At 32.9% G+C, this 11,401-nt stretch overlaps 1 protein-coding gene across 3 annotated transcripts; it reads right to left on the minus strand.

Annotated features, from left to right (window-relative positions):
- Positions 1-551: 551 nt before the first annotated feature.
- Positions 552-9,324, minus strand: LOC133823362 (ureide permease 1-like). 3 transcript variants are annotated; one of them, XM_062256054.1, is made up of 8 exons: positions 8,921-9,324; positions 8,163-8,245; positions 4,883-4,983; positions 2,584-2,722; positions 2,306-2,468; positions 1,571-1,670; positions 1,348-1,431; positions 552-873 (listed from the first exon to the last, which is right to left on the minus strand). In XM_062256054.1, exons 4-8 carry the CDS (start codon positions 2,693-2,695, stop codon positions 802-804), a joined length of 531 nt encoding a protein of 176 aa, XP_062112038.1. In that variant the 5' UTR covers positions 2,696-2,722; positions 4,883-4,983; positions 8,163-8,245; positions 8,921-9,324; the 3' UTR covers positions 552-801. The 3 variants fall into 3 exon arrangements, with proteins under 3 accessions (XP_062112038.1, XP_062112037.1, XP_062112036.1); XM_062256053.1 differs by having other exon boundaries at positions 8,163-8,248; XM_062256052.1 differs by lacking the exon at positions 8,163-8,245.
- Between the last annotated feature and the right edge of the window lie 2,077 nt (positions 9,325-11,401).

Raw genomic sequence — 11,401 nt, forward strand, 5'->3', positions numbered from 1 at the left:
AGCCTTCCTGGGATTAATTTATTCAAACCAACCCATGACCAGAGGGCAAACATGCCTGGTGGTGCTTACAATTCCTTGTCGAGGTATCACATCAAGGCAGGACACTACAAGAAAAAATACTTTCAATAAAACCGAAAAAGTATTATCTAATATATACCATAACACTTTTTGATGTGTTAAGGAAAGCGGTGTTATAGTAGGTCAGAGCACTTTTCATAACACTTTTCCATAGTTATAGACATGTGTTATGGTATAGCCTACGATAACACTTTTGTTGTGTTATTTTAATAGTTAGATAAGTGTTTCATTATGCTATTTATAAATAGATTATATAACACTTTTTTGTACTTATAAAGTAGTGTTATGATACACTTTATAATAACACACTTTCTGCATTATAGAAAATAGTTTGCATAACATAATTTTATGCTTATAAACCAGTGTTATTGTAAAAGATACAATAACACATTTTTTGTATTATTCTAATATTTGGATAAGCTTGAATTATTATTATATAAATCTGTACATTATAATCATTTTTTATTGCTTTAATTCAAACCCGCTTCATTTAATATACTTAAAACACCCTTAACATTATACAAATATATTTGAGTACCAATTATATGGTTCATAACACATATAACCAAAATATTGTGTCAAAATACATTCATGATTATCTTAAAAAACAATCCAAAAGTCTTAAGATATTCAACACTGCCTAAGTAACATAAACAAAATATTCTCACAATAGTCAACAAAATAGTCTTAAATAGTTGCATATTCAAAAGTAAAGGTAGGAATTCATGATCTTCCAAATGTCAGCACACCAAAGCCTTCCAAATAAGATTTTCTTTTGCAGTTCACTTGTTGAATCTGGTAAATAAAACATAAAAGAAAATCTAATGAGGTCATGAAATATCATATCATTCATGTAAAATAGTCAATAATATCATGACACAACCAAATTTACAATAATTGAGTTTGAATAATAATGAAGTTATTATATTACACACATTACTACAACTATCTATACTCAAGTGACCTTAGAACTTTAATTAAATGGTGCATAATATTAATTCAAATTGTCCCCATTATCATTTTGTCTTTCTCATCTTCCCTATCAAATCAATCAAATAATACTATCGATTGAACCAACAGTTTCTCGTATAGTTTGTTAATGCATCCTCATTGGTATTATCAAACCACAGGCCAACTTATTTCTTTACACAAAACACTACCCAAAAAAAAAAGGCAAAGGGTTGTGTATGCAGCTGACTCCTACTTTCGATGCCCTGATGATGCCATAAGAACAGCAACAGCCACAATAAATATAGACAACATACTTACTAGCAATATATATGTTCTTCTTGATGATTTTCTGTATTCTCCAAACAAAAGAATTCCCCAGAAAGTGCTTACTAGTGGAAGTGCCTGCCAATCACCACCCCAAAAAAGTCCATATTAGTATGTGATGCACATTTTGGTTCAGTTGAAATTTTGCACAAACAAGTTTATCCCACAAAAGAGAAGTTTGGAATCAAAAAAAAAAAAAATATTAATTTGAACCAACCTGAACAGCATCTGCTGCAGCATACCCTGCAGCTTGGCCTCCCATGAATTGGAGACCATTGCCAAACCGGCAGAGCAGACCGGCCATTAAGGCCCAGCCTCTGCCATTCCAGTCATTCATATAAGCCTTGAATGATAATTTGGGTAAGTCCAGCACAGGGTAGTAAAGGAATGTGATGTGAGGATTATAGCAAGGACAAAACAAGAAACTGAGAAGTAAAAGAATGCAATGTAGACAACCAAGTGAGGAACCCAATCTTTCAATGTATTCCAATGATCATTTGTTGCCAAGTTTAATGCTAGTGAAATTAGAGAAAAGCAAACACCAGCAAAGAAACATATGGACAGTCCAATGAGAGTGCTTTTCCCAAACACCTGTAGCAAGAGTTATAATTATTAAATGTGATAGGGAATTTGAGATGTTTGGATTTGAATGTCAGGTGATGAACGTCCAAATATTGTTGTGTAGTATTTTTCCAACACAAGATTATCATTTTTCATCTAAATGTGAGAATTTTAATTGATTTTCCATACTGAAAATTATTATCTTTTACAGTGCCATCTATAGTGGTACAACTAGTTTTCTGCTCATTCTCATTATCCTTAAGTGCACCATCAAACAAAACAATTTATGTAAAAATTGCATCACTCAACAAGCTTGATGATTTTCTTTTTAGAAATGAATAAAAACAAGATAATTCTTTGATAACCTTAACATTTAATGAACGAAACATACCCTTCTTTAGATGAAAAACCTTCAAGCTTTCCTTTATTATCAACTGCATTAGATGAGTGGACAACAGAAGCAAGGAAAACTGCAACCAAGAAGCAGCCAATGCTAGGAAAAAGGATCTCGGCTCTATTAATTCTATTGTCTAAAAAGTAATTCAAGGTTATTCCTGTCACCATTAAAGATTGCAACAGAAGCAAAAAATTTAGTATCTATAAGAGCAACACAGACAAACATCAACATTTAGAAATGGTCAGAGAGAGAGAGAGAACGAAAGAAATGACCTATAACAACTGTTATACTTGCAGTGATCACTTCTGTGACTGATAAGCCAACAAAAGCCCAAGCATACTGAGTTGAGAGATTTCCAAGGCTAAGTACCACCCCTCTTTCCATTGCAAATATCACAGAAGGCCAATTATCCTGCACAAATCACCCTAACATGAATCAAAACCAAATACATACAATACAGTACAACTCCATTATGGCAAACAGATGAAATTTTCACTATGTTGTGTTCCTTATCACTGGTCTCTCCAAATAGCACCACATTCATCAGAGAGAATAGAGAATGAATGAACTAAACTTTATCCAAATATATGCAAGTGTTGAATATTTGTGATTCAGCACTTGTAATGAGCTAAAAAAATATAATCAATACTGAATTAATCATGAGAAGGAGTAGCCAAAAGAATTATATAAAAAAAAAAGAGGGAAAACAAAAAATAATGGATTCTATACACGTCTCTTAATAATTGGACCTTTTTATTAAACTTCATGGAGATAAGACTGTCACAATAAAATTGTCTAGCAATATTTTTATCTCATTTTCTTATCTAACTTTTAGCTTCTAGCTTCTATAACCTCTGCTAAATTGATTTTCATCTCTGTTAAGGTAAAAATAAAAAAAGAGGAATAGAAGCTTCTGTTTTGGGGGTAATCTCTGAAAATCACAAAGGCCTTTGGCATGCCTTAGTAATCAATGGTGGTCATTATCTAGATGGTATCATCATAGGAAGGAGCACCATCACACTGTACTACATGGTATCATCAACATTCCTTTGTGATTAAATAATAGCATCTAATACTTCCAAACAGCCCCCCCTGTGTGATCACTGCCATCACACACACATACGAATACTTAATAGAAAATGAATTGGATAAAATGATCTCTGTAAATGTACCAGAGATATGGGACTTTATTATTTATAGCTGAATAGTACAACGATACAAAGAGAGGGAAAAAGGAGCAGGAAACCAAGAAATGATTAACAGGAAACTAACCACACTAATTAACTAACTATAGCTGAACCTATATTACAGTTAGAGCTAACTAACTATATGTGCTAAAACTTAAGCCTAAGCAAAACAATCAAAACCACCCATTTTGTTGGGATATTTAAGCCAAAGCAAAACAATCAAAGTGACTCCTGACTTAAAGGGTGGTGATAAACCATTTTGCAGACAGAGATCATCCTATGCCAATTGTAAAAATATTAAAAATCATTTGATCACATGGTTTGCAAGTTGTAAAATATTATACTATAGTATTTCCAACACCTTTTTTTTATTTTACTTTTAACCTTTGCCAATAATATTATTTATTATTTGAAAACCACATGAATATAGTTAACTCATAGTATTTAGAAATCACATGAATGTTAAATTCTGCAAAAGTAGGCACCAAATAAAATTAGAAAGAGATCCAATTTGTTTCATTCATGAAAATATGAAGGTACCAAATACACATAAGGACCGAGTATAATTGCCACAAATAAGCACAAATTTAAGGTACTCAAATACAATACATCAAGCAAGCCCAAATGAAAGGTCGATTACAACTACCACAGGTAAACTATTTGTTCAGTGTATTTTTTTTAGGTAAATTACTTTAAGTGGGAAATATTCTATTTCCAACAAATTTAGAAGGATTAATACTATAGTCAAAGACTTTTTTGATATTTTTTTTTGGCACCTGTTCATCTCTCAGACAAATGAGAAAATAAATTAGTTGGTGATAAAGCTCATCAGTATCAATATGTAAAGAAATTTTACCAAGAAACATAGCAGCTTAAAATTTGATTTTCTTTTAAAATTAAACTTCATGAAAATTTAATGAATGACAGCATTTAGCTACATTAGTCTCATTGTTTAGTAAGATTTCTTATGTCTTAAAATAAGGTGTCAAAAAAGCAATTAATAAGATTCTTACTGTTGATTTTCTCCTCTATCTCCATGTTCAAAGAGTAAATTTAAGTAGAAGATGAAAGGAAATAACAAACAAAGAATAAACATTTTTCTGAAACAAAATGGACCATAGTTCAATATAAAAGGCATCATATTGCAACTTCAGTCAATAAATCAGCTATTAAAAAAACATCAACGAATGAAGAAAATATTGAATTCAACAAAAACATTGTCTAATCTTAAAGCATAAATAATGATTGTTAAAATGATTTAGAGGGATTGAAAACCAAATAATTAAAAAGAAACTAAGATATACCCAATTACATTTGATCAAAATGGAAAGTAATCAAGATATAATATAGAATTTGTAAATAATTTTGACTGAATTCATCTCACCTGATCAAGAGAAGAGATAACAATTTCAATCTAGTCCACCACCATGAGCAGAATAGAGAAGGTCCCAATGTCTTGTGGTCTGAGCAAATCAAAACATGAACCTGTACAATAGCCATTTTTTACAACACAACTTTAGAGATTAAAAAAAAATACTACAACTGCCATTTTTTACTCTAGAAATTTAGCAACTCCAAAACCAAAAAACATCTACAGTAGGCCTTTGTAAATTCTCAAACCAAATAAAGGAGACATACTCAATATCGTAAAAGATTTATGGCTAGAATGCATGTTTGATTTCCAAGACTAATGAATGACTTATGCAAAGCAAAACTCCATATCTCTATGTGTGTTTATATTTCATTAGCATAGCTGAAATTCCCAAATACTAAAACTAAACATTAATATGAAGATATTGGGACAAAGCAGAGAAACATTCCCACTTAAAATAACTACAAAAAACACTGTTAAACCAATAACCAATCATACATCATGACACATATCTTAATTAACCTGTCTTTTAACACCCAATTAATAAAGACAATAAACAAAATATTAATTTTTCAAACCACTAAAAGAAGAAGTAGAATAAGTTATAATTACTTGAGCTGAATGTGAAATAGATAGATAGATACAAATATAACTCCAAAAATTACAAATGGCCTAATACGGAGAAAAACCCATATGTAACTCTGTTATTTTATATTGGGTCAGAACTGAACAACAAAGAAATGACAGTAAAAAATAGTCAAAGTAACACTACTCACTCAGTGACCAAAAGTGACCAAAAGCTATACAATTTTTTAAATGAAACGTTAACATAAAAGTTTATTGTTATTTTGTGTGATAAAATTAAGGTCTTCTATATATGTATAAAAAAAATTTCGTACAAAAATATATATTATTCTCACAATAAGACCAACAATCTTAAGAAAAGCTTAACAAACTGGTGATGTGTGTGTGTGAGTGTGTTTTTTCTTCTTCTTTATTATTACATAAAAATTATATCCAGAATTTAAGTACAATAAATTGGCATCACGTTGACGTCCTTTAATTATATATATTGGGTCACTTTTTGAGTTATGGTATACTGTAAAAGCAATTAATTAAGAACGAACTAATTTTCTCAAGAGGGAACAAAAATAACAAAAGAGACCATATAAAATAGGCAACTTAATTTTTCTGATAATCGTGAAGAGTTACTTAATAGGTCCCATGTATGCACTTTGTTAGCTCATGAAATTTATCTTTAATATGTACTGAAAGTCGTGTATGGTTGAAACAAGGTCAAAGATGTTTATATATATAATCATAAACATATGGTTCTGTGCATATAAATATAATAGCATAATGTAAGAAGCAATAAAGAGCACTACATATGCTTGTGTGCATATAAACATAGTTGCATGATGTAAGATATATATAAGATCCAATGGCCTAGAATCTAGATGACACTCATATTATATGTGTGCAAGGGAAACATGTGAGTAGGCTTACTAAAAAAGAAGCAATAAAGAGCATAAATGGTTGTGCCAATTCATTAGTCTGAAGTAGTTTTAGAGATTAAATAAAGAGCATGACCATGTATTTAGACTAAGTCCAACGAGCCATAAGAAACTCATAAAAGAGTAATACAAATAGAACACCACAATAAACTAAGCTACAAAAATCAGCAACAGAGTGTGCCTTATGTTCGAAGTCACTGCCAAAAAAAACAGAGAGAAAAAACACAACAGACTAAACTTGGAAGTTTGATTACCAACAATCCTGGACCAAAATCATTGTCAGAGAAGGATCCCTTCTAGTTATGAATCAAAGACTATTTTGCGACATCAAGAGAGATATTGACGATCCCTTTAACACAATCCAAACCAAAACACAAATAGAGATATTGACACCTAAAATAAACAACCAAACAAAAAGCTAATATTATATAGGTTTTTCTTACTTTGTTTTGGAATCATTTGCAAATGGCTTGGTGTGGGAAAAAGGCCCCTCAGTTGGGTGCCTTTTACATGTACGGTTCCCTTAAAGAAAATCAGCATGAAACATGCTTGATTTGATTATGTAGAGACAATATAGTTGACCTATTTTGTTCCGAAATCAAAGTCTTATATTATTAGTAGACTAGCATTGGCAATAAGATTATATAGAATTTAAGATAAATAATTTTGTTAATAATTGAATTTGGAACCAAAAAGGGGTACATATCTAAAAACAAACCAGTTTCATAACTCAAAATTGGGTCATCTTTACCAGAACACAAGCTAGATTCACCTTGATTTCTTCTACTTTGGCCCCAAAATCAAATTACATAATTGTCAAAAGAAAATAAATATCTATATAATAAGTACTCAAGATCATCAAAGTTAGTCAAATGACAAACACAAAATACCTGTTAATGTCAAGTATGAGATTCTGGGTATTACTATAAACCACAAAATAAAAAACTAGTAGTCAACAAGTATATTATTTTCTTTTATAAACTCTCTCTTTTTTTTTCCTGACATAGCAATAAGTAATAACAATAATAATAATATTACTAATACTAATATTCTTAATACATAATAATTACAAACTTTTCCACAAAATATAATCAAAATGAGAGCTGAATAAAATGACTAAAAATCAATCAAAAGAAAACAGAGATAAACCATATACACACGTGCATACATACATACAATGTGTAGTGACTGAAACATATTAGTATTATATTTAACTAAATATCAATCCTAATATGGCTGAAACATGAAAGTTGGAAACTCCCAAAAAAGAAAAATCTATGAATAAAAGAAGCTATCACTATTGCACAAGAAAATGTTAGCATGCAGTCTTATTTAAAACAAAGAAAAAATATATGAACGAAAGTAAAAAAAAAAATGATAGTCTTTCTACTAACACTTTATAAATAAAGCCATATGCAGAGTAGAATAAGTTAATCAATTATTCATTAATATAACAACTTTTAAAAGTAACAAAAAAGATAGTCTTTCTACTCTCGCTCTATAAAACAGAGCATAATTTGATAGTAAGTTGATTGAAAAGAGAAAAAGATATACAAAAATTAAACCTTCCCATTTTAACCATATTACACATAACTAATGGCAAAATTTACCAAACTAGGGAAATCAAACTTAAATCCTTATTACACATAACTACATAATGGTAGAACTTATAACTACACAGAAAGTTTGCAAACTTTTACTTTCCAAATATTCCATTCTTATTCAAATCCAATGATCATGTATCAAAATATATGCACCAATACAAGCAACAACTATACCTCCTTAGAGTACTCCTCAAGAATTGAAGGTTTGAGTTTCATGTGGTTGTACAAGGTTCCAACAACTATGCATTCCTTCCCCTCTTCTAATTCCAAAATAGTACATATAGCAAAACTCAACAGGAGAACAAGATTTATGAAAGCCATAGCTCGAACAGATAGCTAAACATCAACATAACTAAACAGCAAAAACCTACAAAGTAGTAAAAAAATAAAACCCAATTCAAAATAAACATGCAACCACAACGCATATACAAGATTGAAGCAAAAAAAAAAAACTATTAGAACACAACTAAACCTCTTTTGAAATTAGTCTTAGAATTTGCAAGGACCTGGTAAATGAGGTTTCTAATTAGGATCAAGGGAATAGAGAATAGTCCTCAACATGTGAAGACGAGCAAAGTAAATCTGACTATACTGTTGACCCCTATATGTCTATTTCCGAATCTCAAACTTCTCATCCTACATTAATAGTAAAACTTATTATTATTATTCAAATTTGCTCAAAATATATTATACAAATTAAAATTGAAATTGAGATTGAGAATTGAATTATAAAATTTGTCAACTCTGTTAACTATAATTGAGGGTTAGATATCTAAGAAACATAGAGAAGTGAAAGAGCATTTGGATTTAGCCCGTAAAGGTCTGGGTTTTTTTTTCCTTTCTCACTTACCAATTTCCATAGTTCCTCAAGAACCAACCGGAAAGAGATAAAGAGAGAAAATAAAAATGAAGAGAGAGGAAGTAGTACTGACCGAAGAGTTATAAGATGATTATTTTCTCTGGAACATTAGAAACGGGGCTCTACACCTGAACGAGTGCAGAATCGCGCCTGGGCTTGTGGAATTTAGGTCCTCGCTTGGTGCACACTCGGGGCTCTACAGCAGAACGGGTGCAGAATTGTGCCTGGTGGTGGCCCGCGAATGGATGTCGCACTAGGTCGAAGGCACGCAGAGGTGGGCTCGCACCTGGGGTCACATGGTTTGGGGGTTGGGTTCACAGGTGCCTGAGATTTGGAGCTTGGCTCAAAGAAAAGGGGTTGTGAGGAAGGTGGTTAGGTGGTCAGAGCTAAGGACGATGGTGGTTATGGGAGTGGTGGCTAGGGCGAAGGGAAGAGAAAGAGACTAGAAGGAGAATGGGAAAAAAATATCGGGGTAGGCTAACTCTTTTTTTATATTTTATTTCTATTACTTTACCAACCACTTTTTACATAGTATATATTATAATACATTTTCAAAAGACTTATAATTATGTGTTGTGGAAAGTATCTTTTGGTGTAGTGGGAGCAACTCTGCCTTTGCATAATTTTTTTTAGGAGTGGCAAACTATTTCAACATTTCTCCATTACAAATTACACCGAACAAGTATAAAGAGTTATCAATGCTCTATATTATTTACCATCACAAGAAATGGCCTGTCCCCACTCCCCATGAAAATAACTACTTGTTCGATCTTAAATCCAACCCTAACCAAAATAATACGGGGTTTTTTCATTTCTTCCATCAAGAATCTTCCCCTACATTCTTGATCGATATAACCTATAAGTCCAATCTCGGTAAATACTTCCAAGGGTATTTCCTCACCACCGATCCCGTAGCGAAAAACTTGTCCTTCACTTGGGGAGGTAATTTTTCTTCTGAATCTGCTCAAAATTCTGGTCGTTTCTTTCTTCTTTGTCTTAGTTTATTTGTTAAATATAGGTCCATGGTTTCGACCAAAGCCTACCCAAGGCATGGTAGAGAGGGTCGTTTCCCTGGCCAGCATGACCTCTGTGGAGAAGAGTGCCAAGGAGCTCAAAAATGAAAATAATTTAAGGTTGGTCAGCCTGTTGGAGCCTCACCAAGATGTGAAAGAAACAACTGCTAGAAGTGCCACAAGAGAAGGTACTGAGGAGAAAATTTCTTCCGACCAGCCACAAGATGTCTCCCAACCCTCCAGGCATCGTTCGAAGGGGGTCACCATCTAGGAACCAATCTGCAATCCTCGACCAGAACCTATTCCTCCCTCCCACGGGAAGAGAAAACAAAAACTCCCCATCATCCTGGTCGGATATATGACTCATCCGAGGATGAAAATGGTATGAATTTTCAACTCTTTTAAATATGTTGCCCATTCCTAGTAGTATGTTCGACTAGCATGGCAAATTTATTTTTCCAACAAGTAGCTTTAATTTGGATTTTTTCGAGGAGGATAATTTTTGTAGCAGTAATAACTTAGTTAAAGTAGAGACCAATAAATTTAGTTCAGGCACAATACTTAGAATTTACCCTTGTCGATCATTATAAATTCTTGTGAAAACTTTAACTAATCTGTTCACTCGTTTTTTTAGTCATGTAGGTGAACAATGCTTTTGACATCTACGCCTCAGGATGTAGAACCATTGGCTCAAAGAAATCGACCAAAAGAGAGGCCGAAGGCACCAGTGGGGCACCTCCGAGTAAGAAATCTCGATCAACGGAGACTCCTCCTACAAATCTCACTACTCCTTCTCCCTCTTCTCAACTTGAATCTTCCACCGAGTAGATGGGAGATCCATCTATGACTGAGATGTTGACCAACATCGATAAGCTGCAAAAGGTGGCCAAACATCGACTCAACAAAGAGGCATTTGCCTCTCTTCCTTTGCTGAAAACCGACCAGGTCATTGGTCGTGGTTTCAATGAAATGCTCGTCGTAAGTCTTTTCTAACTATTGTATTTCTTATTATTATTTTTTGTTTTACTAATGTCACATTTATGCTGCTCGCAGGCCATCCTGACCATAAATAATGGGTGGTGCCGTGTTGAAGAAGATGGCTCCAAATTTGCTAAGGATCAAAAAGCAGCAAAGGACCAGATCATGGCCCTCAATGAGGAGCTAAGAAAAACCAAGGAGGACTAAGACAAGGCCACAACTTTATAAGAAAAATACAAGGCTGCATCCAAGGCTAACCATGATGAGGCGGTCAAGCTTTAGGATGACTTGGTCGCAAGTCAGAAGGAGGCCAATGAGTTGGAGGAAAATGTAACTTCCCAAATTACCTAATAAGGCTTAGGGCCTTGATTAGGCGACCAGGATGGCAATTTATGGAGTTGTATGCTTATATGAGTTATATTTGTGTGTAATTATGTGATTATGTGAGTTATATGATAATATAATTAGATACGCATGTTTAGGAGTATTAAATATTCATGTGGGCCTGTTTCTTATTAGAAGGGAAATTTTCGTAATTTGGCCTGTTATGGGCATAATTGTAT

The sequence above is a fragment of the Humulus lupulus genome, chromosome 3 (assembly GCF_963169125.1).
Source record: "Humulus lupulus chromosome 3, drHumLupu1.1, whole genome shotgun sequence".
Classification (NCBI taxonomy): Eukaryota; Viridiplantae; Streptophyta; class Magnoliopsida; order Rosales; family Cannabaceae; genus Humulus; species Humulus lupulus.